At 54.2% G+C, this 26989-nt stretch overlaps 14 protein-coding genes across 14 annotated transcripts; 8 read left to right on the top strand and 6 right to left on the bottom strand.

The window, feature by feature from the left end:
* Positions 1 to 143: 143 nt before the first annotated feature.
* On the top strand, positions 144 to 1081 carry CC84DRAFT_1256210 (40S ribosomal protein S9; the record flags this gene model as incomplete). The annotated part of the gene is made up of 4 exons (XM_018184602.1): positions 144 to 208; positions 287 to 385; positions 435 to 668; positions 722 to 1081. 4 exons carry the CDS (start codon positions 144 to 146, stop codon positions 900 to 902), a joined length of 579 nt encoding a protein of 192 aa, XP_018040733.1. The 3' UTR covers positions 903 to 1081.
* A 962-nt stretch (positions 1082 to 2043) lies between these two features.
* On the top strand, positions 2044 to 2892 carry CC84DRAFT_1161322 (uncharacterized protein). The gene is made up of 4 exons (XM_018177702.1): positions 2044 to 2125; positions 2291 to 2328; positions 2386 to 2532; positions 2588 to 2892. Exons 1-4 carry the CDS (start codon positions 2123 to 2125, stop codon positions 2646 to 2648), a joined length of 249 nt encoding a protein of 82 aa, XP_018040732.1. The 5' UTR covers positions 2044 to 2122; the 3' UTR covers positions 2649 to 2892.
* Positions 2893 to 3427: 535 nt separating this feature from the next.
* Positions 3428 to 5079, top strand: CC84DRAFT_1161321 (aldolase). Its single transcript, XM_018177701.1, has one exon. The coding sequence runs from the start codon at positions 3678 to 3680 to the stop codon at positions 4878 to 4880; it is 1203 nt and encodes a 400-aa protein (XP_018040731.1). The 5' UTR covers positions 3428 to 3677; the 3' UTR covers positions 4881 to 5079.
* Positions 5080 to 5533: 454 nt separating this feature from the next.
* CC84DRAFT_1213693 (uncharacterized protein) lies at positions 5534 to 6323 on the bottom strand (the record flags this gene model as incomplete). Its single annotated transcript, XM_018182562.1, has 2 exons — positions 5534 to 5558; positions 5605 to 6323. The coding sequence occupies 2 exons, from the start codon at positions 6321 to 6323 to the stop codon at positions 5534 to 5536; spliced, it is 744 nt and encodes a 247-aa protein (XP_018040730.1).
* Positions 6324 to 7441: 1118 nt separating this feature from the next.
* Positions 7442 to 8870, bottom strand: CC84DRAFT_1112581 (rho3 protein-like protein). The gene is made up of 5 exons (XM_018175321.1): positions 8638 to 8870; positions 8511 to 8561; positions 8433 to 8450; positions 8011 to 8378; positions 7442 to 7960 (listed from the first exon to the last, which is right to left on the bottom strand). Exons 1-5 carry the CDS (start codon positions 8685 to 8687, stop codon positions 7848 to 7850), a joined length of 600 nt encoding a protein of 199 aa, XP_018040729.1. The 5' UTR covers positions 8688 to 8870; the 3' UTR covers positions 7442 to 7847.
* On the bottom strand, positions 8812 to 9615 carry CC84DRAFT_482481 (uncharacterized protein). Its single transcript, XM_018186448.1, has one exon. It carries the CDS (start codon positions 9404 to 9406, stop codon positions 8936 to 8938), a length of 471 nt encoding a protein of 156 aa, XP_018040728.1. The 5' UTR covers positions 9407 to 9615; the 3' UTR covers positions 8812 to 8935.
* Positions 9616 to 9839: 224 nt separating this feature from the next.
* CC84DRAFT_1256206 (PCI-domain-containing protein) lies at positions 9840 to 12014 on the top strand. Its single transcript, XM_018184601.1, has 6 exons — positions 9840 to 10007; positions 10055 to 10213; positions 10260 to 10320; positions 10370 to 10765; positions 10820 to 10919; positions 10970 to 12014. The coding sequence occupies exons 1-6, from the start codon at positions 9967 to 9969 to the stop codon at positions 11698 to 11700; spliced, it is 1488 nt and encodes a 495-aa protein (XP_018040727.1). The 5' UTR covers positions 9840 to 9966; the 3' UTR covers positions 11701 to 12014.
* Positions 12015 to 13380: 1366 nt separating this feature from the next.
* On the top strand, positions 13381 to 15031 carry CC84DRAFT_1084227 (cysteine proteinase; the record flags this gene model as incomplete). The annotated part of the gene is made up of 5 exons (XM_018174043.1): positions 13381 to 13464; positions 13517 to 13667; positions 13720 to 13982; positions 14033 to 14871; positions 14920 to 15031. The coding sequence occupies 5 exons, from the start codon at positions 13381 to 13383 to the stop codon at positions 15029 to 15031; spliced, it is 1449 nt and encodes a 482-aa protein (XP_018040726.1).
* A 27-nt stretch (positions 15032 to 15058) lies between these two features.
* CC84DRAFT_482418 (uncharacterized protein) lies at positions 15059 to 15921 on the top strand. The gene has a single exon (XM_018186447.1). It carries the CDS (start codon positions 15242 to 15244, stop codon positions 15788 to 15790), a length of 549 nt encoding a protein of 182 aa, XP_018040725.1. The 5' UTR covers positions 15059 to 15241; the 3' UTR covers positions 15791 to 15921.
* A 358-nt stretch (positions 15922 to 16279) lies between these two features.
* On the top strand, positions 16280 to 17100 carry CC84DRAFT_482378 (uncharacterized protein). The gene has a single exon (XM_018186445.1). It carries the CDS (start codon positions 16505 to 16507, stop codon positions 16979 to 16981), a length of 477 nt encoding a protein of 158 aa, XP_018040724.1. The 5' UTR covers positions 16280 to 16504; the 3' UTR covers positions 16982 to 17100.
* Positions 17101 to 17576: 476 nt separating this feature from the next.
* On the bottom strand, positions 17577 to 19421 carry CC84DRAFT_482397 (WD40 repeat-like protein). Its single transcript, XM_018186446.1, has 2 exons — positions 19053 to 19421; positions 17577 to 18999 (listed from the first exon to the last, which is right to left on the bottom strand). The coding sequence occupies exons 1-2, from the start codon at positions 19389 to 19391 to the stop codon at positions 17671 to 17673; spliced, it is 1668 nt and encodes a 555-aa protein (XP_018040723.1). The 5' UTR covers positions 19392 to 19421; the 3' UTR covers positions 17577 to 17670.
* Positions 19422 to 19762: 341 nt separating this feature from the next.
* Positions 19763 to 20689, bottom strand: CC84DRAFT_1081493 (Diaminopimelate epimerase-like protein; the record flags this gene model as incomplete). Its single annotated transcript, XM_018173931.1, has 1 exon — positions 19763 to 20689. One exon carries the CDS (start codon positions 20687 to 20689, stop codon positions 19763 to 19765), a length of 927 nt encoding a protein of 308 aa, XP_018040722.1.
* Positions 20690 to 20946: 257 nt separating this feature from the next.
* On the bottom strand, positions 20947 to 22508 carry CC84DRAFT_1161316 (FAD/NAD(P)-binding domain-containing protein). Its single transcript, XM_018177700.1, has one exon. The coding sequence runs from the start codon at positions 22325 to 22327 to the stop codon at positions 21059 to 21061; it is 1269 nt and encodes a 422-aa protein (XP_018040721.1). The 5' UTR covers positions 22328 to 22508; the 3' UTR covers positions 20947 to 21058.
* Positions 22509 to 25191: 2683 nt separating this feature from the next.
* CC84DRAFT_1193835 (lipolytic protein-like protein G-D-S-L family) lies at positions 25192 to 26667 on the top strand. Its single transcript, XM_018181327.1, has one exon. It carries the CDS (start codon positions 25360 to 25362, stop codon positions 26587 to 26589), a length of 1230 nt encoding a protein of 409 aa, XP_018040720.1. The 5' UTR covers positions 25192 to 25359; the 3' UTR covers positions 26590 to 26667.
* The last annotated feature ends 322 nt before the right edge of the window (positions 26668 to 26989 follow it).

Raw genomic sequence — 26989 nt, 5'->3', positions numbered from 1 at the left:
CTAAGCGAAAACGCCAGAGCAGCTCGCTTATTCGACGAGTCGGGAGAACCTCGGTGCGCGACCGCACCAGCGAATTTCGCGAGTTTCGCGAAAGGCAACTTCGTCTCTGTGTCTTGATCCTCTCTTTCCCATCGACAACCACAATGGCGCCCCGCAGCTACTCGAAGACGTACTCCGTCCCCAAGCGTCCTTTCGAGTCCGCTCGTCTGTACGTATTAATCTACGGCCACTGAGCGAGAGCGTGCTCCGCTTATGTCTGCGATTCTTGGTGTTAACGGTGGAACAGGGACAACGAGCTCAAGCTTGTTGGCGAGTATGGTCTGCGCAACAAGCGCGAGGTCTGGCGTGTCCAGTTGACCCTCTCCAAGATTCGTCGTGCTGCCCGGTATGTTCTACAATTTCAACTTCGTTGCGCAGAAAGCTGACGTGCGCAGTTCGCTCTTGACCCTCGACGAGAAGGACCCCAAGCGCCTCTTCGAAGGTAACGCCCTCATTCGCCGTCTCGTACGTGTCGGTGTGCTCGACGAGTCCCGCATGAAGCTCGATTACGTCCTGGCCCTCAAGATTGAGGACTTCTTGGAGCGCCGTCTCCAGACTTGCGTCTACAAGCTTGGTCTTGCCAAGTCCATTCACCACGCCCGTGTCCTCATCCGCCAGCGCCACATCCGGTACGCATACACATCCCGTTTGCGCATGTATCTTTCCGCTAACATTGTAATAGTGTCGGCAAGCAGATTGTGAACGTTCCCTCTTTCATGGTCCGTCTCGACTCCCAGAAGCACATCGACTTCGCTCTCACCTCTCCCTTCGGTGGAGGCCGCCCCGGTCGCGTGAGGAGGAAGAAGGCCAAGGCCGCCGAGAAGGGTGGTGACGATGATGCTGGTGACGAGGACGAGGAGTAGATCATATACTCCGGGGTATGATTTCTACGGACGATTGGCGTTAGTCATGACGGGATGATATCTACGAGGGCTATCCTGCCTTCCGGTTCGGCATCTCCAGCACGGGTTAGGAGTGGGAAAGTAGCTACACCCCAATTATGTAGCACTGCCGCTCAAAAAATACTCAATTCCCATTCTCGTCCACATTGCAGTCCCGAGATGACTTGTGACATGCGTGCGTGTTTCCCACTGTCGTGACCATAAATCTTTTACGATGTCGCTCAAATTTTTAGGTCAGAAGTGACCACTGCCTTCTCATTGGCCCAGTTAATGCAGTCTCACCGCCAACTTGCGTCTTTACTTATTTAATGTTTACATCGTCGAGCCATGGCCACTCGTCGCTACACCCTGATGGTCCTGACTATCTTGCATGTACATCTTGAATGCCTTTAAACCTCGCACTGTTTGGGGAGGAAGATGTCGCTACTATCTCGGGCAAAACGAATGAACTAAGTCGCTGATTGTATTCCTGACAAGATCAACGTGATGATGCATTAGTATGGGACCTTCAAATGGTGGCACGCATCCTTCAGGTCATTGCGTTAAACGCTCGAAGTGGCATTGGCCATTCTGATTGAACACATGATATCGAAGCTGTCGATGTACAATCATGTCTGTTTTAAGGAGCTTCCAATTCCTAAAGCGTGTATCGAGAAACCTAGCACGATGCTCCATGAAAACATGTAAGTCTGAGGTCTTTACTGTGCTTCAAAACGACCGATTGAGATCTTTCAATCAGCAGAAGCTTCGCTATGGCGCAGATTCGAATGAAGGTGATTTCGTCGCTTTCGCAAGGTAGAAGATAACACTCCTCTGATGGTAGGGTGCGATGTGGGTTCACCTCGCTTGGGTCGATGCGCTTTCTCAAAAACGTGTATTTGAATGCATTATTCCACTCGAACTAAGACGGTTGTCGCAGTTGGTAGAACAAGGTTGGGATGTTCGTGTTGCTGAGCGTCTCCACGCAGGTCTGGTCACAAATTAGTGCAGAGCTGTGATTCGATGTTTAGCGAGAGGGCGAGCGCCAAGCACACATGTGCACGGGCCAAGCACACCAGCGAGAGGAAATATCGAAGCCCCGAACTTCCGCCACCTCGACAGCCTTTGCCCGCCCGCTCAAACCATCGACAACGATTCCACAACGCCAAACCAGGAACTCCAAATCGTCTTAAAACGCCAACATGGTGAGTTATGCCTTTTTGCGACCCCGCAGGCGCCGAAAGGAGATTCGAGGCGGCCGTTCACGCGACTGTCGGCAGATACCCCGAATCATGTCTTTGCGGTCGTGTGCATATCCCCATCGCCCTCGATGATTGCCATTGTCGTATCTTTGCTAACCTTTCGTTCAGGTTCTCGCAGTTGATCTCCTCAACCCCACCCCGGCCGCGTACGCTCTCGCACCCCGAATAGACTCATCACACGCAGCTGCTAACAGTTGACGCAGTGAGGCCAAGAAGCACAAGCTCAAGACCCTCGTGCCCGCACCCCGCTCCTTCTTCATGGACGTCAAGTGCCCCGGCTGCTTCACCATCACCACCGTCTTCTCGCACGCAAACACAGTCGTCGTCTGCCAGGGCTGCTCGCAGGTCCTGTAAGTGGCAATACATCGAAGAGTGACCAACTGGCAATGGCTAATACAAGGATAGTTGCCAACCAACCGGTGGCAAGGCGCGATTGACCGAGGGCTGCTCTTTCCGAAGGAAGTAAACGTATCGTTGGACGACAGCAGCGGAGGATTGACGGTTCACGACGATGATGATAATGGGATAGGGTGTAGATCTCACATGGTTCCGATCGACTTGACCGCAGGATAGAAGAGGGATCTCGAGTCAAGCCAAAATCAAAACGGGAGTTCCGGATATTCAGCGTTGGTCTCGACCGCCCTTTCTATCATGTTTCCTATGTTCGGCATGCGTTTCTACAGCTTTCATGTACATGCATGTGGGAGGCGAGATAGCATTTCAGAGCTTCGGATCAATCGTCCGAGAGCGAGGACTGTGTTGCATATCGAGGATGTCCCCGCCTGCAACGGTCCTTTGCAAAATCGAACAACCAGTTCCTCATACTCGCTTACCACTGCTGTGCTAACTGTACTCTTACATATTCATTAAGTGTGACCAGTCAGAAGCTGCCCCAATGCTAAGTCCGATATATGAGCTGGTGTCCTTCCATGTACTACCCTACGATGTTGGCGCAATGTTCTGAGAATCGACAGGCCATAGCGGTGATTCCACATTTTCCATCCCCAAATCCTACTTCATCCAGCTTGGGGCCACACAAACCGATTGCGCGGATGCATGCCGAAGTGGTGCCTTCGGTCACCAGTCTCGGTCTATGACCCCAAGACTCGCATCGTGAAATCCGTCCAGCGCTTTACCCGCCTAAGAAGGAGGGGGGTCTAGCTGCATCTCCCCACCCCACCGCGGTGAGCCGCGGGTTGAGATGGCCGCCCATTTGCTTGAACCTGCATGCCGCATGACAAGAAAACCGTAAGTCTCGCCGACCTCCGATGCCCAAAAAATGGTCATGTAACCCCGCCACATAAACAAAAGGACCACCGCCATCAACAGGTTTTTTCTCCTTCATTGAACGCAGCACGGTCGCTCTAGCCTTGTCGTACGAACTATTGCTGTGCGCCTGCTCCTTTTCCGCGACTCAGACCCCCAAGCTTCGACGTCATCCCACGCCCGCCGCGGCAGCCTCCACGCTTAAAAAAAGAAGCCAGGCGCATTAAATATGGATAGCACACCCCAGCCCACCGAGTCGGAAATCCACATCCGGGAGTTCCTTTCTGCCAATCCGGCGCTCGACAAAGAGTTGGGCGAGGTCGAAGTCATGACGGACCGGTATACCAATGAGGAGTGGGCAGCGCAAATTGCGGAGACGCAGCGCAAGGTTTTGGCCGAGGTGAGGGACAGGAGGAAAGACGGTGGCAGGGGTTGGAAGTACGAGACCCCGAGTGCAGCGAGCACGGGGCTATCAAAGACCGTAGATCACACGGTGTTGAAGCTGGATGCGAAAGAGGCGCAGATCGACGCGCTCTGTGCTGAAGCAAGAGTGGAGAACTTCAAGAGCGTCTGTGTACGCCTGCCCTGGGTCCAGAAATGCGTCAATAACCTCAAAGGTACGGACGTAGTCGTGGCTTGCGTTGTCGGCTTCCACGAAGGCACCCAGGACACCTACGAGAAGCTGAAGGAAGCGCGTGCTGCTGTTGCTGCTGGCGCCGCAGAACTCGACCTCGTCCTCAATTACAGCATCCTCACCAAGCACAACCCGCCTCCTACTTCCCCACCGCTGTCCTCGCGAGACTCAGCGACGGACACCATCACCGCCGCCAACACAGCAGTCAATGCACGCCCACGAGCTGGAACCGCTGCCACAGAAGGCCCCTATTCAGTCGGCGCCGCCTCCACCGTCGGTGAGGAGGACGAGGGCGAGATCCCCGACTATAGCGCCATCTACAAGGAACTAGCCTCCATCCGCGCGCTCTGCCCCAGCCCCACCGTCATCAAACTCATTCTCGAGACCTCTCAGTTGACCGACCGCCAAATCCTTGCGGCCGCCCACCTCGCTGCCTCAGCGAACCTGGACTTCATCAAGACGTCCACGGGCTTCAACGGACCTGGCGCCACGCTTCCGCATGTGCAGCTCATGGTCACAGCCGCCGAGTACCTCTCCACTAAGACGAGGAGTAACGGTGGCAGCCCTGTACGCGGTGGAGGCCGCAAGATGGAAGTCAAGGCTAGCGGCGGTGTCAGGAGCTGGGAAGATGCGCGGAAGATGCTGGAGGCCGGTGCCACGAGGCTGGGTACAAGCAGTGGAGTGTGGATCATGCAGGAGGGAAGAAAGGCTGTTGAAGCCGAGGCGGCTGGGAAGAGGCCCGGTATGGCTACTCGGCTGTACACGGATAACTCTTTCACCGATGGCGATGGGTACTAGATTTGGTTGACTTGCATGGAGGGGAGTTCTATGATTTGCATTGGGAGGGCCTGGAGATCGCGAGATACCATTATTTTTGGCGTGTAGAGGGCACTTCGGAGATACATGTGATCAATCACCAAAATGTTAGTCTTGACTCGCGCAACCAATACAGCATCCTGGGACTCGGTGGGCCAACCAGCTGTGTGGCCGTCCGTTCTCACAACGCTCTTGTCCGTGAGTCATACTCCTATCGTAATCACAGCATGTCAAGTCGATGTGTTGTCAGCCCCCGAACTTGTTTCAATCCATTATCTTATTTGACAGCCTCATCTACGAGACACAGCAACCAGCCCTATCCCGATCCCGGCTCCAACTCCTGCGTCTCCCCCGACTTCTACTCCTACTCACATCCCACGGCAACCCCCTCTCTCGACTTCTATCTCTGCTTCTACTCCGACTTCGACTTATACTGCGGCTCCTTCTTCTCCGCATGCCATGCTCTTCGAAGTCCCAAGTTTCCCCGACACGACCAATCCTTCGCGACAACAAAACTCTGTGTTCGTACAAGACGGACGCGATCTCTCTGCAGTCATAAAGAGCCTGCCTGTACTCAATGCAAGATTCTCGGGCCCGGTCCATCGCGACACGCTCGTTCAGCGGGTCATGATGCGCTAGACGTGCCAGCTTCTCACATCGCTGTCTGATATTAGATGATATATTCGGGTCGTATCTCATATCCCACATCATGACCCTCGTTGCATGGCTCAGCATTGAGCAGGCAGAGCGATGCTTCTCCGGATCAAGGCGCCAACCGCTTCCCTCTTGCACCATACCCAGCAGAGCTCGGATGTAGTCCTTCTTGTCCCTACCGCATACAGAATCCTTGGAAAGAAACACCAATTCGGCAAGGTTGAGACCTCGAGTCCTCTTCTCATAAATGAGTGTGAGAAGCCAAACTGGCTGCTTAGCGGCAACCTCGCCTTGTGCTCGTCTAAGGGTCTTAGAAGGTCCAAAATCTGCGGCCGCGACTTGGGTGGCGAAGTCAATGAACGTCTTCCATGGTAGTTCTTCATTGCCACAGACGATTGTTGTATTTTGCGCCATAGCTAACTCCTGCAGTATCCACAAGCGACCCCAATAGCTTTTGTTGAAGATGTCTCGAACGCAGAAAGCAACGTCTCGGAAGGTGTTTTCAAAGCTCTCCAGCCGAGCCTCAGCGGTCCCTTCTGCAACTGCACGAAGAAAGGTAGATGGCTGATTTCGGATATACCGCATTGCTGCATCAGTGATAGAGTCTCCTGGGCCAATCCAAGCAATGACCTCGCGAGCGCCGCCATATATCTTGGGCATGAACTTTATCTGAATATCCTTCTCAGGATGCTCATCGTCCTGTATGATGCAGAGAGCATCTATCCAGAACCACCCGCTCCATCTCTCTTCATGCCGGTTGGATCTTCGCATCTTCGCGATGTGATTTAGGATATCGTGCAGATTCTGTGTGACCTGTATTGGTCTCGGGCGTTTCTGCTTATAAGCATCGCTTAGGAGTATGGGTTCTTGAGCCCTCTCGTCGCCCCATGTATACGAGACAGCTGTCCATGGAATAGAGCCATCAACTCGGTTGAGATGTTGTATGTCGCATCTGACCGGACTGCCTGATTCGTAGGGCAAAACCTTGATCAACCGGAACTGACCTCTGGGCCGGCTCAAGGATCTGTGGCGAAACCAGTGGGATGCACCTCGGGATGGATGGCGGCCTCGGGACCTCGAAGTTCCGTACGATGAATTATCGGAGCTTTCTATACGTCTTGGTCTTGGATCGGCAAGACTGTCGACAGTTGGCCGAAATTCACTGGGAAGTCGCGAACTTGCACTCCGCGGTCGCTGTTGCCATTTTTCTACCGGTATACTGAGACGCTCAGCTCGTTGGGGGCTCGCATTGGACCTTCGTGGTGAAACACGTCGCCAAACAACGATTGGTTGTGTCTCGTGACTGTATGTTCCTTCAGAGGCCACACTGCGACGACGTCTGAGCGAGCCTGGTGGCGACCAACCACCATTAAATGGTGCGGTTTTACGGGGTAGCAGGATTGGCTGCCCGTGGTGAGCTGGACTGAGAGAGCGCCGGCGACTCCTTCCGCGGCTGTCGTTGCTGTAGTTGCTCATCGAGGCCATCCCTTCGCCCTGAACGATAGTCAGCTACGCTAAGGAGTTTGCTTTGACAGGCGAGGGGCATCAGGCTGAAGGTTTGAGGAGCTCCCATGCCGCCAAGAATTCGCATGCACGATTGATATATGGTACAGCAAATCATAGTTGCAGTCTAGAAGCATGGTAGGCGAGCGCCACATGCACGCGCGTTCAGATTTTTGGAAAGAAATGCAGTGAAAAGTGTTGAAATTGTCAGACCAAGATGTAACAATATGGTGCTAGTTGGGCAGGTGCATGCGTGCAGTGCAGGCAATTGCTCTAGAATCAGGGGAAAGCGCGACACGTTGGTAAGTGTATCGTAGTGTTCATTTCCTGACTCTTTCAAGCCAGAACAAGGCACGTAATACGGAAGGATGCATCAAGACAACGCACGTTCAATGACCGCGAGGCCTGACTGTAACTCAGCCATAATCGTTTCTGCGTATACTAAACCAGACTAGAAAGGGTACATCTCCATAGTTATCCAACCAGGATATCCAACGATGACCAAAAATGCACAGTTGAAGTGTAAAAAGGCTGTGAGAAGAATGAAAACCAGGCAAAAGCCAAGCAGCTGATGCGAGACGAAGGAGGATATCAGTCCAGTCGCAATGATCGCTTCAGCAGATCGTATGAGATGTTCAAATCCAAGACGCGAGACTATCGGGGAGCTTTTTCCTGGAAAGAGGAATTTCAGCCAAGTACAAATGAAGAGTCAAAGAAGGGTATTCAAAAGGGTTGTAAGGTGGATGTGACGATGGGTCGGTTGTCGGGTCGAACCCGTCGACAAATCGAAGTTTACATAACGGTGCAGCTGCTGCTCTGGTCCTTGTTTGTCTTGACCGACAGGGCAACACGCGCAGCTTCTGTGAAGGCCTCGTTCACGCCTCGATTCTTCATGGCGGAGCACTCTGTCCGGTCGGGTCAGTATGAAATTGGCTACGCCTTCCGGGTGACATACCTAGATATCGAAGGGCTTTGATTCTTTCGGCAACCTTGAGGCCTTCGTCGTATTGAATCAGGGCCTTTTCAGGTTGTGCGCCCTCGTCATCATCGTCCTTCTTTCGCAAATCGCACTTGAGGGCGACCAAGACAAGCTTAACGCCAGGGCAGTTCTCTGCGATTTCGGAGACCCATTTGGTCTCGACATTCTCCAGAGAATCGGGTGAATCGACGCTGAAGCAAAGCATGATAGCGTGCGTGTCATCGTAGCTGAGCGATCGTAACCGGTCGAATTCTTCCTGGCCGGCCGTGTCCCACAGGCTGAGCTCTACGTGCGTGTTGTCGATGTAGATATCATGCACATAGTTCTCGAAGACGGTAGGCTCGCTACAAGCGTGGGTCAACGCAAGGCGCTAGCGAAGGGAAAGCAGCGCAACTCACTATACCGTAGGGAAGTACCTATAGCGCGCAAACGTTAGCTGGGACGGTTTCATCAGAGGCGCGTAGCGACCCACGTACCCTCTTGTGAAGACATTGAGCAGCGATGTCTTGCCGCAAGCACCGTCGCCGCTAAAGGAAGCTGTTAGTCGCGCCTGTCACATGAGCCTGCTCCTTCCGCAGGAATTCGGCATTGTGGGCGACATACAGGAGCACTAGCTTGCGCTGCACAGACTTTGTTCCACCACAGAGCGGCATCGCGAAGGCCTAGGGTCAAGGGCGGCGATCGATTCGCAATGGGTTGTCGGGGACTCGAGCGCTTGCGCGGACGTAGTACGAGGGTTTGGTGGGTGCGGCGGGGCGCGGGGGAGGACAGAGAGCGTCGCACCGAGGCGAGGGAGCGTAGGAGGGCGGTTAAAGATGTCGAGGGCAAAGGAGAGGCGCTCCAGAGGCTGGGCTGGAGTCGCAGACGGGATGGGATGGATAGCGAGGCCGACTGGGATGCGTTAGATCGGGCTAGGCGCTCGCCTCTCCACCACGGGCACGCCACGCCACGCCAGCGATGCCAACCATCCAGACTGCCGCCGGCGCGCGACCGGCCTGGTGAGAATGCACTTACCTGCGCGTGGTGACGGCGATAAGGACGTTGTTGATGCAGGGTGGGTTTTGGTGTAGGAATGCAGGAGCCGAAGACGAGTGCAAGACAGCAAAGTGGGCAAATCCACAGAAAGTAGCTCAACCATGGATCGCCTTTGCCAACTCACCGCGTACCTGCTTTGGTACTCTGCCACATCCCAAGCCATCAGCATCAGGCGGCCCGGTCGCGCTGGCGCCATTTGCCGAAAAAAAATCCTCCACAGAGTCTTTCCGGAGAACCAGACATCCGCGATCTTAACGTCATGAATTGAGCACAGCCCGGCAAACGTGCCTGTCTTCTTCTGCACCCCACGTTTCTCCGAGCCTGGCCTGCTCCACATTTGATGTGTATCCCGCTGTGCGCCGTTCTAGAAGACTAGGATCCATGGCTCCTCGCGCACGCCGACCAACCTTATTGCTGTGTCCCGGTCTCTGCTCTCCGCGTATAGCGTAATGCTCTATGTTGTGGATGCACACACAGGCCTAGTCCGCGTCTCAGTTTATGTAAATGCTCCTTATTTGGTAGTGTTGCTGATGGATAATTTCTTGTTGGGTTGATTATGTCCTAAATCATCGAGAGCGCAGAGACCCTAGCTCACATGTTTCAAGCCCAACAAAATCCCATTGATTTGGTTAGACAGAGGACCCTGCAAACAAAGGTACATTTGAACCTGGTGCGTGCCCGCAAGTGGCAGTGCGCGAGTGTAGCCCCTCCACAGCGGGGATGACTAAGGCGGGGTGGAGACCGCCTGTCCGTACAAGGCAACCGCGCGACCGTGAAGCTGTATCTCACCGCACAACTTGAGAGCTCCACCACCCGCGTTTCCACGCCGATCCATTCTGACCGTGGTCCGCAAGCCACCGCCGACCTCCGAATCCACCCTACCGTTCACTCGCCACAATGTCCGACGACGATGATTTCATGCAGGATTCGGAAGAGGAGTAGGTACACAACACATTGTCTCTCTCTTTAGCCTGACCAGGACCAGGTACGACTTCGAGTACGAAGACGACGACGAAGAGCAGAGCGGCGATGTTGATATCGAGAACAAATACTACAATGCAAAGCAACTGAAGGGCGACGAGCCTGAAGCGGCCATCGATGAGTTCCTGGGAATACCGGCGCTGGAGGAGGCTAAGGGCGATTGGTACGTCCTTGAAGGCGACCGCTAGAATATTTCTGACTGGCTGCAGGGGCTTCAAGGGTCTGAAGCAGGCCATCAAGCTCGAGTTCAAGCTTGCTCGCTACGACAAGGTGAACCCTAATGTTGCCGCGATTGATTGCACTCCTGACAAGCACCCAGGCCGTTGATCATTACAAAGAACTTCTGACGTACGTTAAAGCCGCCGTCACGCGAAATTATTCCGAGAAGTCCATCAACAATATGCTCGACTTCATCGAGAAGGCCGCCGAGGACCCAGACGCATACCGCTGCATGGAAAGGTTCTATGCTCTGACGCTCGACACATTCCAGAGCACTAACAACGAGCGGCTCTGGCTAAAGACAAATATCAAGTTGGCCCGACTCTGGCTGGAGCGGAAAGAATACCGGCAGTTGACAGAAAAGGTGCGCGAATTGCACAAGGCTTGCCAGAGGGAGGATGGAACCGACGATCCAAGCAAAGGAACCTACTCACTGGAGGTCTATTCTTTGGAGATTCTCATGTATGCAGACACACGGAACAACAAACGCCTGAAGGTTTGTTGCCTTGACTTTCTAAACCCCGCCCTTCCTCCTCTAACCTGTCTGTAGGCTCTCTATCAGCGAGCTCTCAAGGTCAAGTCAGCCGTGCCACATCCAAAAATCATGGGAATCATTCGCGAGTGCGGGGGTAAGATGCATATGAGCGAAGGTAAGAGGCACCGGGGTCCAATCTGATAAGCAATAATTAATATGTAGCAGAGAACTGGAAGGGGGCACAGAGTGATTTCTTCGAGAGCTTCCGAAATTACGACGAGGCTGGGTCTCTCCAGCGGATTCAAGTGCTCAAATACCTTGTCCTCGCAACCATGCTGTCGGGTTCGAACATCAACCCCTTTGACTCCCAGGAGACCAAGCCGTATCAGAATGATCCTCGTATTTCCACAATGACGGATCTGGTCAATGCGTACCAGCGCGAGGATATCCATGACTACGAGAAGATCCTGAAGAACAATCAAGATCTGCTTCAGGACCCCTTCATTGCCGAGAATATTGACGAAGTCACGCGGAATGTCAGGACCAAAGCCGTTGTCAAGCTAGTTGCCCCGTACACCCGGTTCACGCTTGCATTCATATCGAAACAGCTCAAAATCTCCCTTCCTGAGGTGCAAGACATCGTTGGCTTTTTGATCGTTGACAAGAGCCTCCGTGGCAAGATCAACCAGCAGACTGGCACTGTGGAAATCGAGAGTAGTACAGACATGGATCGGGTACAAGCGATGGAAGAGTGGAGCGCCGCCATTGGATCTTTGTGGGCCACGGTCTTGAACGAGGGAGAGGGGTTCAAGTCGGACGACGGCGGCTCGCAGTATGCACAGAGCGGCGGTGGACCAATGATGCAACAGAGCCTGAATGGCCTGGGAGCCAAACATGGACGAGCTCCAAAAGGCAAGGGTCCGGGTCGACTGCTTGGAGTTGGCAGTAAAGGATGACTTGCAGATAGCGTCTGCGAGCCATGTCACAAGAAACCAACAATGACTGGGTTTCGGGAGCATGCCACGGGACTTTGAGTGCACGATAGCGTCACGCAGGCTTTTCTGACCGAATGGATTGAAACATGCGGGCAAGGATCCCCAGGAAAAGAGAGCACGGTTGGTCACGCAGGTAGCACAGGAGTTTCCCTTCACACAAGCGATGGCGGTCCGAGGCGGAGAAGTTCGGGAATCTGTGGTCGCACGACAGGTAGCGGAACTTGAAAGAACAGAAACCGATTGCGCGGATGGCCAGGCAATTCAGCCCCGCTCATTGTTTGTGATGCTCTGTGATGAGGTTCTTTTCTGATGATCTGAAGTCCTGGTTTGCGGATCGTATGCATTGACGTTATGTCGGGGAAGCGGAAGGACAACCGAGCCGGCAAGCTGCTCACGCAATGCCCTTCTTCAGTCCTAGCCGACCTCGGTTACAGCGTGGGGGGGGAGTGTCGCGATGAAGGTGAGCGCGCGTCAAGTGTTCCTTTTGCTTGCCGCGTCGGCGCCATCGGCGCCACTGGCCAGTGAACGAATCACGCAATGCATCAGGGCGTGAGGAGAGACAGCAGCAGACGCGAGGCGTTCAGCCTGTGTGAGAGGCAATCTTGCCCACACACTCCATGAAATTCCATGTCCCTCTTGCGCCGCCAGAAACTGCGCGTCACAGAGATGTACTGCTGCCGCGGGTAGCGGCGTGGTAGCCCGTTCCTCGGACCAGAGCTTGACAATGCTGCCCTGTGTCCCGTGTCCTGGCAGCGATGGGTATAGCGAGGGGACAGAGTCAGTGACGCTGCCGAATACTGCTCGCTTGGTTGTGTAGCTCCTGGTGATCAAACACGCCTTGGTGCTCAGGTCAGGTCATGTCAAGATAGATGGCCATGACGGTGGCCGAGGGTGTTTTTCTTTTGCTCGAGGGGACGCAGGCGCCGTCCGCCCTTGGGACTGGAGTTGCCTCCCTCTTGTACTCCGCGCTCCCCTTCCGGTTTCACATCAGCAGCCCCATCCTGCGATGTGCATGAGGCGTCGTTAGCACTGATTGAGGCTTCTCCAAGGTGCCGGTGCAACGCGCACAAGCCGTTCGCCGCTGAGAAGCCCTTGGGTACGCCGGGGGCTTTTCGTGCCTGGCAGCAGACATTCAAACGTTGTCCCAGCGCCGGAGATCGCAGTGTTTCCTGATATATTGGGGGGCGCCCCTGAAAGGTGTGTAGTACCACAACGACACAGCTCCAGCCGTCGGCCGCGGCATCTGCACCTACTAAAGAGACTGAGTCCCCCGAGGGTGCTCGTGGACAAGCTAGCCATTGCTGTGTTGCCGAGGACGCTGTGGAATTCCAGCATCCAATTGCCCGTCGCTGGAGCCCGTCACGCTACGAACCCAGGGACGCTCGCCGCCCGCCGCCAGCAGAGCAGAGCCCTTGCCCTCTCGTCCCGCCCCGCCTGCGACGAGCGCATCGACAGCACGCTGAGTACTCTACAATGGCGATGTCGGGAGGTTTCCAGGCCTATGGTCACGCCCCAGGGCCCTACCACGAATCAGCTCTCGCCTTTGGCGCGCCGCACCTGCCTTTCCGCCCGCCGGAGCTAGCCTCCGCCCGCTACCAACACCCACACGCGGGCCACTTCCACTACAACCAGACCACCAGCATGTCGGACGCGCCCTTCCTGAGCCCGGAAGAGGAATTTGCCCAGCTCCAGAAGCTCAGCAACGAGTACGAGCCCGAGGTCGCGGTCAGTAGCGCTCCAACACCGCCCGTGGGGCCGCGCTGACGATTGCTTGCAGGGCCCGCTTGTTGGCGACCGCCAGAGCAGCAGTGCCATCGCGACCGAATACGCGAATGCAGACCCCGTCTACAGGGTCAAAACCCAGGCGCTGCCCGCAAAGTATGCCTTCTTCCGCACCTGCCGTGGCGACGGCCACTGCGGATGGCGAGGTGAGTTTGCGCCGGCACCCCGTGACGTTGCGTGATTGACCAATGTTCGCAGCCATCGCGTTTGGCTATTTCGAAGCCCTGTTGCATGTCGGCGATGTCGCCAAGTTCGACGTCGAGGAGGCCCGTCTGATTTCCATGAACAACCTCCTGAACCTGGCTGGTTTCTCCGAAGATGTCTACATTGACTTCGCCGAAGAGGCCTACGACCTGCTCCGCAAGCTGGGTGGCTCACTGCAGGTGGGCAACGGCGCCAGCCTGCTCCTCGAGGCCTTCAACGACATGGGCGTCTCCATGGCCATCATAACATATGTCAAGGTGCGTGCTGACCCGGACCACCTCTTAGATGACTGCACTAACCCAAGCAGCTCCTTGCCAGTGCCTGGATTCAGTCGCGTGCGGATGAGTACCAGAATTACCTCCAGACAGACGTCAAGAGCTACTGCTCTCAGAATATCGAAGCTGCCCTCTGTGAAATTGACGATGTGGCCGTTGCTGCGCTCTCAGAAGCTCTCGTCAAACCGGCCGGCATTGGCCTTGAGATTCTTTACCTGGACCGATCCATCGGCGACGAGGTCAACGCCCACGCGATTTCACAGCCGATGAACTTCAACGGCCTCTTGCCCATGATCCGGTTGCTTTACCGACCTGGCCACTACGACATCCTCTACAAGGCAGAGGATTTGCCAGCCCCTCTTCAGCAAGCGCCAATACATGTGGCTCTCGCGTACAGCAACAGCCACAGTTTCGAAGCAGCTTCACCCGATGCCAATCTTCTGTCTATGATTCCCGGCATGTATTCGCACAACCGTTTCCAGACCATGGATCAAAGCTTCGGACAGCGTTGGCCGGCTACGTACGAATTCGATTCGACCCCGGCCCCGCAGCCTCAAATCACTCCTGTTCAGCCATACGCACCTGCCCCATCAGCTCCGGTGGCACCTGCATCTGTTCCTCATGGGGAGTACATGTCACCTTTACACGCAAGCCCGATAAGTCACCAGAGTCCGGCGAGCCATCATAGCCTCCAGATGGAGCAGCAGTCCGTTTCGCTCCCATTCCATTCAGCTCCGCCCCCTCCGGTCAGCATAGATCGGACACCTGTCACAGTTGAGCGGGGAGGACCTTTCAGGCCTTCAATGTACGAATTGGAGCCAGGATTTGGCATCGGTGACGCGTTGCCATTCCAGACAAATATTTTCCGGAAGTGAGTTTGTCCTAGTCTACTTTGTCCTGCGTATACTCACCAACACAGTTCGCATTTCAATACCTGCCACTTCATGAACCCATCTTTCCAGCCCGAGGAATGGTCCCCTCATGAGTATCGGACAGGCAACAAGGGAAAACACAAGTCCGTCTCGCAGTAGCACGACTTTATTTGGGGTGCATCTCTCTACCTCGATCATTCGGAGGCACATTCCGACATTTCAGCGACCAGCGCCGGCGTTTAACGAGCAATATCCGTTTTCCGTACTTGCATTGTTTCCTGCCTCTATGGCCTGGATCTTACCATGACTAACGACGATACCATTGTTATCCAAATCTCGGATCTGTTTCTATAGCAAAACCCTGGGCGGATGTCTGCTTCACTTCACACCAGAATGCAAGCAGCCTCCCGCGAGGATGATGAAGTTACGACCAAGACTATCGACCTCCACGGGTGCCAACTTGAACATACACGAATTAGCGGAATCTCTCTAGGGTATACATTCATCAACATTATTTTGTTTAATCACAACCGTCTCCACACTTCAACGAATATCTGGTATGCGCGGTCTTTCATGGTCTTATCAAGTCTTTCTACCCAGTTGCCGTTTTGTCTCTGCAGACGCGAATGGCAACCTGACATAACAAGGGATTGCATCAAGGGGTCCAGACACTCGCTCCAGCAATATCTGACTCGATTTGTGCCTTCCCGGACACTCGTTCTATTCGCCTTGCACCAAAGACTCAACACAGGGGTCACGGACATTCCCAGGAGGTTCACGAATTTGGGAAAGGCAGCATACAAGCGCCTCGGATACCGCTGGCCAGATCAAATCATAGACATGGGCTTAAGAGAACGAAGAAGCATCACGGGCAAGGGATTAGGTGAGCGCTGCATGGCTGGCGCTTTCGTCACCTGAATCTTGTCGACATGACCGTCAACGTGCGTGCCACGGGTCTAACGATGCGGATGCGGAAAGTTTAGATAGGAACTAGAGAGCTGCCAGAAAATACAAAATGACACAGCAGTAGTTCGATACTATCGACCTGCTACGGTACCTCATCTGATCAACTTGTCGTTGACCGTGCAGTGTACCCAATTACATTACCACCGTTCATCTTGCGCCACTGATTACATGTCTTAGAACTCTTGTGCTCTGGCTGACGGCTGGAACGTCTCAATGGTCAGGCTGGCACCACCAGGTACAGTAGATCTCCGTGCTGCCAGTCTTAGGGTGACGCAGGGCTTCCCAGCCTCACTGAGCGGCTCTGCAAGTACTCAGATGCAGGCCCGTCATCCGCTTGGGCTATTCGTTGTCGGGACAGAGAGCTTGCTAGGGGGCAGACAGTAGCACCGTTTGCCCCAGAACGCACTGCACGAAGTCGCCGGTATCATGCACGCTGCAGCAGTTCCTGGCAGTTCCTGCATGGGTGACGGAAGGTTAAAATTCGTGAAGCATGCATCCCGAGCGTCGACTGACTCGGGCGACGCTGCAGGCGGGGTGGAGCAGGCACAGACACCATACACAGATAGCAACGGAGCGCAGCGCAGGTACAGCAGGCGGCTACGGCCACGGTATGGCGGGGACACAGGACACGAGCAGAAAAACAAAACATGTTGAGGCGGAAAGTGTATGTACGTGTGTGCCATCACGCGCAGCATGCACCAGGCAGGCCCGGCCACATGCACGCAGCCTGGCCCCTCATCTGCACGGAAGCTTCCACGGCGAATCGAAGAGAACGCGGGCGGTTCACCGTCTTTCCTGTGCGCGATGAAGATGTGGAGGGGCTTGGCCTCGGCGGCTACAAAGGTGGTTCTATCTACAGCCCGTTCGGACCCTGTACGTTGCGGGCGACTGGTGCCCTGGAGACGATCCGGTCAGATCAGATCTGGTCGGGTCATGCTTCCCCCTCATCGTGACATAGCCCACTCCCTTGCGTCTCTCCCTCTCGTTCCATCTAATATTAAACGGGCAGGAAGCTCCTCTCTGCACGACCAGGCGCCGTGGTCCACAAGACCCAGTCTTCCGTCCGTAGCACGGCATCGGCGCAATCTGCGCCATGCAGCAACGCGCCTGCTCAGCAGATCACGCCCGCCCACATCGAGCTGAACGCATGACAGGCATCTGGTTCGTCCAGAGTCGCACCTTGTCCGTGCCGACACAACATGCTACCCCGCTTTCCCGGTGTTCCGTGGCGCTGCTGGTACGAGGCATCGGAACGGCGAAGAGGAGCGTATGCTCCGGCTGCGGCTTCCGAGACACGGTCATCGCCAAGGAATACAGATGGGATGGTGGGAATTGGAGCGTGAGGCGAGGAAGCTTGGGCGCTGGCGGCGTATTCCATGTTTAGGGGCTGGGGACGGGGTCCTGGCTGGGTGGGCGGTTTGTGATAGAGACGAGGGAAGCCTGGGTTTCAAAGCGGAGAGGCATTACTAACGAGAGGCTTCTAGGACTTCGTGGGCCTCGCTTGCTGCGAGTCTCGCATTGGTACGGTGATACATAGTCCAAGGCTTCGAGCTGTGCACTCTTGATGATCCAGGGCCGGGGAAAGGCTGTCAAACATGGTGGCCTGCAGATCGACAAGTTCTTCGGTACACCATCTGTGCACATGTATGGACCAAATGACAAAGGTAATACAGGTAGTGTCCAGCTCGAGTACCTTCGAACACCTGCGCTTTGGCTCTCGAAACGTCGTTGATACCTTGGAGCACGGACGATCTACCAGGGACTTGTCTGGGGGTGGGCAGACTCGTACCAAGCCGCAGGAACAGTACGCTTGACCCTTTGCCGGGACCACCTCATTCCGAAGGAGCGGCTTCAGATTCGCCATCGGAAGAGGAGTCGTCATCCGAAGATTCTGACTCGCCTGAGGTGTTGTTGCTCATTTCCACGTCGCTGGTGCTTCCGTCCGCGAGATTGTTCTTCGCCTTGGCTTTGCTCTGCGCACTCTGCGAGCGCTTCCGTTCCTCGCTGAGTAGGTATTCTTTTTCCTCTCGCAACTCCGATAGCTGTTTGAAAGTGAGTTTCTGTACACGCTGGAGACTGGCAAGCTGCTTCTTTAATTCTTGGACCTCATTTGTGTTCGACATACCCTGCATGTCTCCGGTCCCGGCGGTATCCTCCAAGGAAAGGAAGTCGGCAGCGGGAGCTATTCCTGCTCCTGACGTCGATGGAGCATTCCATGTCGCAAGCTCAGCGAGACTGGCGTCAAGCATAGCCTGTGGAAAGCTAGGATGTACCAGAGCTTCCTCAAAAGCGCTCCTCTTGGTCACTGCTTCCGTTGCGGATATAGCTGGCCTTCGTAGCTGGCCGTTGAGTTGCATAGTCAATGTGTAGTTTGGCGGGACAAGGGCGTTGCCGCTAGATACTCCGCTGTCTTGCTTGGGCTTTACCACAGTCTGCATCTTGAACGTTGGCTCTGAAGCAGCGGGGAACCCGATTGGTTCAAGAAACTCCAGGTTCGTCACAGGCCCAGGCAGATTTGTCACGGTCGATACATAGTTGCCCTTCGCAGTATCCCACACAGCAATCTTTCCAGTTGCGTGTCCTGAGATTAGTGTCTGCCCATCCCAGCTTAAACTCAAAGATAAAGCCGCGCCCAGTTTCTGTGATTCAGCATTGAACCTTGTCTTAGGCGAAGGTTGTATGGGACGGTGAGACGAGGCTGCATCTCGGAGTGTGTCGGTTGAAGCAGTTTTCTGCATATCGTCGTAGAAGTCGACCGTCTGCAGACTGCCATCTCCGTATGCTAGGAAAAAAGCACGGTCGGCGGGATCGAGGGTCAGAGCCTGAGGTAGCTCGGGGAGCAAGTACGTTCGCAACAACTGTCCATTCTGGTAGTCCCATACTATAGCCGACTTGTCCTCGGACGTGGATATGGCGATGTTGGCACTGGTAGCGCTGTGGCCGCAGACGATGGACGAAATCGGGCCGCGATGGGTGGAAAGAGTATGCACAGGCGAGCGCGATGTGTCGGGCGAGAAGGAAAGGATGGCTGGAAGGGCCCAGACGTGAATCATGGCATCTGGCGAGCCGGACAGGAAGAAGCTAGAGGTGGGGTCGACGGCCAGGGCGGTGACGGGCTGGAGATGTGAGGTGGACGTCGACACCAGGCGTCCGGAGCACATCTTCAAGGCGGTTAGCAATCGCTCAGCGCACAGGATCCAGGACGTCCACGAACCTCCCAAGCCAACACTCTGCCACTCTCGGTGCCCAGCAGCAGCACCGAGTCTTTGGCCGCGAGCGCAATGCTGCGTATGCGCTCTGGAAACGGGATCACCGCCTCCTGGTTGCCCTTGTCCCGGCTGTACACATGGACGACGGCCTTTCCATCCTGCGCCGCAAAGACATGCGAGCTGCTCACGGCAAGCCCGTTCTGCGCCGATGCGCTCTTCTTGAAGACGTGGCGCTGAGCGGCCAGCGGCTGGAACTCGTGCACAAAAATACCCGCGTCCTTGGTCACGCCCGTGTTTGCTTTCGTCTGGGCAGAAATCGACGCGATGAATTGCTCGGTGAGCATTTTGGCGGAAACGGCGTCGCGTGGGGGTGTGCAGAGCTCACAGCTTCGAGATAATTTTTTGGAAAGGGCAGACGCCGCTAGTGACGTACTCGGAACGAGCCGAGGTCGCCCACCCCTGATCCTGGTCCGCCCCGGGCAGCCATCGCCGTTGCCTTTCCGCTGGCTCCCTTCTTGCTCTCTGCGTTCTACTATGCGCGTTGATTCAGGCTGGGTGTGCTAATATACCGTGTCTGGAAAAAGGTGCGACTGCGCTGTGGCACTCCGGAGGGAGCATTATAGCACTGAATGCACCATCCCAGTACATACTGTCCTGTGCATCCTTGGGCCAAGGCAATTTCCCTCCAAAAAAACCCCCATCTCCCCGCAGACCTTTACTCATCCACAGTCAGAACGCCCTCCATAACTTCGACCGCCGCACCACTCATCTTCAACTCCTCGATTTCCTTCCCGCCCTCTTTCAATAATACCTCCACGTAGATGTCGGATCTACGTCCCATCTCTACACCCTGTGTGAGATGGAATTTCCTCCTCCTGTCTCCATCTTCGGTCAAACTGAGGTAGCTGGCGAGAGCACAGCTTGCACTGCCCGTTCCTGGGTCCTCTCTACTCCCCAGGCTCCGAGTGCGTAGCTGTCGCACCTCGGGCGCCCCGTCATCGTAGCCCAGGTCAGCATAATAGAAACTACCCGTATATCCACTATCCCAGCCGCTGCCTTGGTCGAGGTGCTCGCCCTTGAAAAGCTTCGCCAACGGCAGCAGGCCTTCCGTAGGAACCGCCAGCGCATCGAGGTCGTTCATGCGGATAAGGTTGAACGCCATTCCCTTCACGATGGACACCAGAGGTACATTCGATGAGTCAGAGCCGTTCAACTTTGGAAAGGGGTGCGGAAGAAGGCGGTCCTTGTGGAAGTACACGTCATGCGGAATTCCCACAGCCGCAGTGCCCAATTCCTTGTTGAACTCAAAAGGAATGATGCCCGCAATAGTGCGAAGCTTTCTCACGGTTGGGTATGCAGCCGCATGCGTGGCGACGTATATGGTCGTCCCTATGGTGGGGTGGCCAGCGAAAGTCATCCGTGACAGCGCCGTGAAGATGTCATAGTCGGCGATTTCGGGTTCTTCCGACGTCGGCTCATGCAGGAATGTGATCTCTGAAAGATTGAATTCATTCGCGATTTTCTGCTTCTGCTGCTCGGAGAGTTTAGAGCGGAGGGCCGCCGGCACGCGGACTACCGCCAATGGATTGCCCACATAGCGTGTCTTGGTGAAGACATCGACAGTCGTGAATTGGAGCTGCATTTTGATCTCGTTGTAATGTGCAGAGTGATCAATGCCAGTTTGCTGGCATTTATAAAAAGGCAATGAGTCACGGCGGGGCACTACCCAAATGGAATCATCATGGGTTGGGGATGGTTGTAGTAGAGTACCCATGTTGCTTAGTAATGGTCGCGTCTTTCGTTCTCAAACGCTCCGAGACCAGTGTCAAGGACGCATTGGGCACTTGAAAAGAAAAGACGGCTGGAAAAGCATTCACAGCTTCACTGTGTATGCGTCGCCATAAACTAGATATACAGTAGCATACAGGATATCCTGACTTGACTCAAAACGCAATGAGCCTGGAAATCTAGCGCCCAATCGAGAATACTCCATGCTCACTGTGACATTAACCTAAGCTTCCTTTGCCCATTGTTTTCCACTCCACACAGGCCCGACTGTCCAAAGCCAGTAGTCCCGTCCCTTTACAAGCCACACCATCCAACTGGGAAGGCGCCATCCCATTGCCGCTCCAACACCTTTCGACCTCCCAATGGGCACTAATTGCGTTTCTCTCCTTTCTTCCTTGTATAGCTTCTCCGCAGGCACTTGATTCTCTGGTACGCCAGCATCGAGTAAGAGATCGCGGTGCATGTTCGTGCCGAGGACAGGTACTGCGGCCATGATGCTATGCACAGCAGGTCGCGCATAGTTTGACGCATCGCCAATGGCGTAGATTCTAGGGCCGGCTTTGTCGACGCGAAGAGTGGATGGGTTGGTGTCTACTTGGCTGGTGGAGGGGTCCAGGATGTTTTTGGCAAGGAACTTGGTATTGGGGCTAAAGCCGGTCGCGGGAATGAAGAGGTCGGTTTGGAGAGTTGTACCGTCACTAAGATCGAGAAGGGCCCCAGACGCGATCCTTTCTCTACACGCTCCAACGTTTTCGGGGTTCACGCTGACAACTTTGTTGTTCTTGATGACAGTAACGCCCACTTTGGCAAGGTGGTCTTCCGCAGCCTTTGCGATTGAGGGTCTTAGGTAAGGCAGAATGTTCTTGGCCGATGTTACGACTGTGATTGAGACTTTGGGGCTTTCCAGCCTCGAGCTGAAGAAGCCAGCACGACCGTTGAGATATTCGCCCAATTCGCCTGCGGTCTCCACTCCAGCCGGTCCTCCCCCTGCAATCACAATACTCTTTGCAGTCTCCAGTCCTTTTCGAAACGTTTCCCATGCCTCGCGCAGGTTTTTCTCATCGCAGACATTGAGTCCAAGTAGTGGAGAAGGTGTAGAAGCGCCTGTGGCGACAACGATAGAATGAAATGTGAGTACTTGCGTCTTGCCATTCCTATATGACTCGATGGTGACTGTCCGCCCCCCGTGATCAACAACCGTTGCAGAACCGTGGATGAATTCGAATTCGCCTGGAGGATACTGCTCGAACTGTTTCGGTATGCTGACGAAGAGCTTATTCTGTGGGAAAAGATCGTCCGAAATAAGAGCGCGAGGACATGCTTGCCTGCATATTGCCTCCGAAGCTACGCTGACCATTATGATCTTGTGGTCCTGCCTTTGGGGAAGTGCTGGCAAGACGTGCTTCAAGAGATAGTGGGCGATGGAGATGCCGCCATAGGAGCCGCCGAGAACGATGATGTTCTTCCTAGTCAGATCATGCTTTGACGCCATAATTGTAATCGATGCTCAGCTTGGTTCTGAATTGGTCGTAAGGATGCGACTGGTGATAATGGGACTTTCGAATTGTATGTCCTGGAATAGTTCGATAGTGCGACAAGGCGCAGGGAATATCGGTCAAGTTCCATCATGACGCGAAGGTGAAATCCTAAGTTCTTATCTAAAGCGCAGCAGGTGAGCACGAAGACGACCGTAAGCTGTTGGAGAGTCGGAGCCGGGTTGCAGCGGTCGGAGCTGTCGGACATCGTTTCATCGACCAATGAGCGTCGCTTCCTGAGGCCATTACGGCGGCGCATCGTACATAAACCTCTTCAATCATGCGTTACGGACGAAATTGTCGTCGTTCGGACAAAAGTGGCACTTGGATCTCCTTCAGACTGCTTTGCCTGTGCGATCAAGCAAGTTGAGGTGCGATCCCCTATGTTGAGATTCTTGATTGAAACGCATTGTACGTTGTAAACCTAAGACATGCAACCACATGGAATTTCACAACGACCCACGTGGCAAATGTCTTCTGAAGTAGTACCTTCCCCCGCCGATGTGTTTCACGATGCGCTTGATAACAACTCTTCAAAGTAGCACTTTCTAGTATTTGCTGTCGTGACGAGGAAAGTTCACAAACATGGGGCGCAGTCGAAGAAGCGAGCACTGGTGTAGGAAATAGTGTTGCAAAGTGACAGACATCGCCCAAGTCATTGAGTGCGTTACTCAACGTTCCACGCCGTCGAAAGTCCAGGTACTAAACATGATGACTCGGTGTGCTTTCCGTTCTCAAATGTCTAGCCTCTCAGGTACCTATGGTAGCTCGTGAAGTCGATCCGTTCCGTGCGACTATCAACAGCTGACAGGAACCTTTACCCTAACCAGAGCCATGCCTTTAATTTGCATCCGGCCGTTGTTACTCGCTCGAAACGTTCACGGTCCTGGAACGACGTTGGGTAAGGTTTGCGATATGCTTCGCGAGGTTCCGGAATTCGTATGTGGCAATATCAATGGGGACATGGGCAAATGCAGTCTGATCATAAATCCGATTCAATAGTTATTCAGCAATGTAGTGCCCTGGTGGTGCATCTTTTGCACCATTCTAGATAGAATGGAGCCTCGAAAGACGTTGGCTACTATCCTACTTATGCGGTTTAGCAGCATTGGTGTCATTGCGCGCAAGGAAATGCACAATCTGGAATGATGGCTTCGTCAATCAATTACATACCGCCATTTGACGTAATTATTTCGGATCTCCATCATGTAGAAATCTTTCAACGAATATGCAGACTGACTGGTCTCGCAGCTGGCTTGCCTCTTCAGGAGTGCCTTCCACTGGTTCCGCTCTGAGCGACATAGACTGGTCAATGCAAGAGCGCGGAGCTATCACAGACAATCTCAGCCTGCACGCTGTCGAATTCCACGATGGAAGTAAGCCTCAATACGGCGGAAGTGCAGCACGCAATTTGCAATTTCCCCGACGAGTTAACGCAACACGGCGTCTACATTCACACCCATCACCTGCTATACGAGTGCCACTTTTTTCGGTCCTCGTAGCTCGAAGATTTTCTTTCGACGACTACGTTGTCGTCACAGCTTTTCTGCTCACGGCGGTTCCTCTAGGACTCGTGCTGATGGCGGGCATTGGCTTCGGCCACCATCTTTGGAATCTTAAACAAGGACAACTGCTCGGGGACCTACGATTATATCCCTTGATATGCTTCTGATAGTTGAATATGAAGAGGTCGCGCAAAACGGCTGTAGGCTTCATGTTCGCGATCGGAACACTGTATGTATACCACATTGAGTCACTTCAGGAAAATCGAAGACCAACGAAAGCAAAGCGGCTGCGTCGCCACGATAGTCCGTCTGCACTCCCTGCTCAGCTTTAAGACCTGGATAGATTCCACCCGGAACTATGTTCCCATAATCGTATGGACGGGATCGAGCTTGCCTGCTGTTTCGCCTGCGTCTCTTCACCCGCGACCCGGATACTAGTCGTGCGTATTCTGCCGGAAAGGTGCTTCTCGATGATCATCTCGTGTTTCCGCTCGCGGATGAGGACTGTGCCTGAGAAGGGAGCAAACAATGCGAATTCCAACCCGGTTCCGTCAAGAAGAGCGTTTCGAAGCTGGTTACATCCCTCGACGAACCATGTCGAGAGTTTGGGAAATCCGACTGCGTTGACTGCGTTGAGCAGGGCAGTGATAATCGAACAGACCGAAAAATCGCTCGAGAAGGAGGCGCACGTGGAAGAAGGAATAAAAAATGTGGAGGAAGAACCCATCCCAGCTTCCTGGGGTGCCAACGAAAGTTCAGCTCAGGACAACCCCGCTATACGTTGTGAACTCTATCAACATATTTATGACTCTATAAAATGAAACATCATTCACCCCTTCCGATCTGTCCATTTCGTCAGCTATGATCACACCAGTGCCTCGTCAAACGTGAAGTACTACATAGTGTGTCACTTCAGGACGAGCTGTCCAGAATTCGCCCTTATGCCCTGGCACTGTATACGCTCTGGTCATGCCGCGGAGCCTTTGGATACATTACCTATGCGAGCTGTGGGTCTGCATCTTGTGACTATATTTCTCCGTATTTCTCCGTCCAAATGAAGTCATGCCCATCCTACTCTCTACATCCAGATACCACGATACCCTTGAAATCACGACGCAGCACCACACAAGCTTTCATCCGTCCACGGAAGCGGAATCCAAAGTACTCAATCCGGCTATTTTTTTCTGGGCAAATGGAGTTCTGGTCCCAATGGCAGCCACTTGGGCTTGCTATATCCGGTTAGCACGACTGTATATGAACCGCGATATTAATTAGCCTCAAACACTACGTAGATCACTACATCTTATATACGCATACTGCTCACTCCACGCAGATTGTGGAGCACCTCCAATATCGGATCGCGGCTCTGTGCACTTCCCCACATCACAGTACCAAATGAGCCCACATGGCTGGTACCCATATATAGCTCGCTGCCGCTGGTGTCGAAGCAGCAGTGAGAGGAGCTTTGCAGTAACTGACCCAACATGATAGCTTCGCTGCTCCCAGTCGCGTTCGCGACATTCGCGTCCTTCTTCTCACCACTCGACGCTCGCGCGCTCGACAACCGTCAGGATGGAAACCACTGGGTAACAACCTGGACGAGCATGCCCCAGCTCGTGGAATCCAGCAACATGCCTCCATCACAATTCACCTCTGGCGGCGTCCTCAAAGACGCCACTCTCCGACAAACCCTTCACATGACCGTCGGCGCGCCAAAGATCAAGATCGCAATCTCGAACACGTTCGGAGGCTCTGATCTCCCCATTACCGCCGGCTCGGTCGGTCTCCCGGCTGGCGGCGCGGCAGGCGTGTCCAGCATCGAAGCTTCACCCCTTGCAGCAATTACCGTTGGCGGCAAGGCCTCTTTCACAGTGCCTCGAGGTCAAGTCGTAGTCAGTGATGAAATTGCCTTCGAAGTTAAGGCCCAGCAAAACATCGCTGTGAGTCTGTATAGCCAGGCAGGCCAGACTGGAAGTAGCATTACTGGACATCCCGGTAGCCGGACGACAAGTTGGTTCGTGAAAGGGAATGCGGTAAACACTACAACGATCAGCGGGACGAGCAGTGTGCACTGGTATTTCGTCTCCGCCGTCCACGCCTCCGTGCCCAGCACCACCTCCGGCATGATTATAATCGGCGACTCCATCACCGACGGCCGCGGCTCGGACGACAACAAGAACAACCGCTGGCCTGACTTGCTCCTCGCCCGTCTTCAGACCACAAACCACACTAATATCGCTATCGGGAATCAAGCCGCAGGCGGAAACGCCGTGCTCTCAGGCGGACTGGGTCCCACAGCGCTCTCCCGCTACAAGCGCGACGCCCTCGAGCAGCCCGGCGTGAAATACGTGATGATCTTTGAAGGCGTCAACGACCTCGGCAGCGGCGCGTCTGCGGGCGCCTTGACGAATGCGTACAAGCAAATCACGGCGGACGCGAAGAAGGCTGGGTTTGTGACAATTGGCGGTACGATCACGCCGTTTGGCGGGAATAGTTACTACAGTGCTGGGCATGAGCAGGCCCGTAAGCAGGTGAATGACTTCATCAAGGCAAAGGGAAACTTTGACTTTGTTGTCGATTTCGCCGGCGCTATTGAGAATAAGGGGGATCCAACCAAGATGGACAGTAAATATAACGGAGGCGACGGGTTGCATCCAAACGTGGCTGGATACCAGGCTATGGCAAATGCATTCCCGTTGGATGTATTCGCGTGATCGGACAGTCCAGCGTCATGTAGAAGAGAAATTGAGTACACGGTGTTACCTCAAGATACCCAATATGTGGCATGAGAGAGTCCGAAAAGGCATATTTATGCTCAAGATGACATTAGGGAGAGGTGGATGTACATAGAAAATGAAGGAGCACAAATGAACGTAGGGACGACGTAAAAGAACCGATTGATAGTAAAGGACATATATTTATTGCACTCACATCGATCAACCCACGAGGACCCCGAGGGTACCCAATTCTTGATGAAAGGACCGCCTCATTACTCTCTTGTATCTGACCTAAGGGCAGAAGCAAGCGCGGAGCACGAAATGCGGTGCCCAACAGAGCGGATAATACAGGTAGCCCTCGATGCAATCTGGATCAATCGATGTGTCCTCATGTCAA

This window comes from Paraphaeosphaeria sporulosa (assembly GCF_001642045.1).
Source record: "Paraphaeosphaeria sporulosa strain AP3s5-JAC2a unplaced genomic scaffold CC84scaffold_2, whole genome shotgun sequence".
NCBI classification, from domain to species: Eukaryota; Fungi; Ascomycota; class Dothideomycetes; order Pleosporales; family Didymosphaeriaceae; genus Paraphaeosphaeria; species Paraphaeosphaeria sporulosa.
This window is presented reverse-complemented; position numbering and strand designations above follow the sequence as displayed.

What these genes read in the sequence shown, in the direction of transcription:
- CC84DRAFT_1161322 (XM_018177702.1), top strand. An exon ending in CTCAACCCCACCCCGGCCGC is followed by an intron (nt 2,329 to 2,385) that starts GTACGCTCTCGC and finishes CAGTTGACGCAG; the next exon opens with TGAGGCCAAGAAGCACAAGC. An exon ending in CAGGGCTGCTCGCAGGTCCT is followed by an intron (nt 2,533 to 2,587) that starts GTAAGTGGCAAT and finishes ATACAAGGATAG; the next exon opens with TTGCCAACCAACCGGTGGCA.
- CC84DRAFT_1161321 (XM_018177701.1), top strand. Translation starts at nt 3,678, where the DNA reads ATGGATAGCACACCCCAGCCCACCGAGTCGGAAATCCACATCCGGGAG.
- CC84DRAFT_1112581 (XM_018175321.1), bottom strand. Translation starts at nt 8,687, where the DNA reads ATGCCGCTCTGTGGTGGAACAAAGTCTGTGCAGCGCAAGCTAGTGCTC. An exon ending in CAGCGCAAGCTAGTGCTCCT is followed by an intron (nt 8,562 to 8,637) that starts GTATGTCGCCCA and finishes AGCTTCCTTTAG; the next exon opens with CGGCGACGGTGCTTGCGGCA. An exon ending in CAAAGCCCTTCGATATCTAG is followed by an intron (nt 7,961 to 8,010) that starts GTATGTCACCCG and finishes CCGACCGGACAG; the next exon opens with AGTGCTCCGCCATGAAGAAT.
- CC84DRAFT_482481 (XM_018186448.1), bottom strand. Translation starts at nt 9,406, where the DNA reads ATGTGGAGCAGGCCAGGCTCGGAGAAACGTGGGGTGCAGAAGAAGACA.
- CC84DRAFT_1256206 (XM_018184601.1), top strand. Translation starts at nt 9,967, where the DNA reads ATGTCCGACGACGATGATTTCATGCAGGATTCGGAAGAGGA. An exon ending in GGAACAACAAACGCCTGAAG is followed by an intron (nt 10,766 to 10,819) that starts GTTTGTTGCCTT and finishes ACCTGTCTGTAG; the next exon opens with GCTCTCTATCAGCGAGCTCT. An exon ending in TAAGATGCATATGAGCGAAG is followed by an intron (nt 10,920 to 10,969) that starts GTAAGAGGCACC and finishes AATATGTAGCAG; the next exon opens with AGAACTGGAAGGGGGCACAG.
- CC84DRAFT_482418 (XM_018186447.1), top strand. Translation starts at nt 15,242, where the DNA reads ATGTCTGCTTCACTTCACACCAGAATGCAAGCAGCCTCCCGCGAGGAT.
- CC84DRAFT_482378 (XM_018186445.1), top strand. Translation starts at nt 16,505, where the DNA reads ATGTACGTGTGTGCCATCACGCGCAGCATGCACCAGGCAGGCCCGGCC.
- CC84DRAFT_482397 (XM_018186446.1), bottom strand. Translation starts at nt 19,391, where the DNA reads ATGCTCACCGAGCAATTCATCGCGTCGATTTCTGCCCAGACGAAAGCA. An exon ending in GCAGAGTGTTGGCTTGGGAG is followed by an intron (nt 19,000 to 19,052) that starts GTTCGTGGACGT and finishes ACCGCCTTGAAG; the next exon opens with ATGTGCTCCGGACGCCTGGT.
- CC84DRAFT_1161316 (XM_018177700.1), bottom strand. Translation starts at nt 22,327, where the DNA reads ATGGCGTCAAAGCATGATCTGACTAGGAAGAACATCATCGTTCTCGGC.
- CC84DRAFT_1193835 (XM_018181327.1), top strand. Translation starts at nt 25,360, where the DNA reads ATGATAGCTTCGCTGCTCCCAGTCGCGTTCGCGACATTCGCGTCCTTC.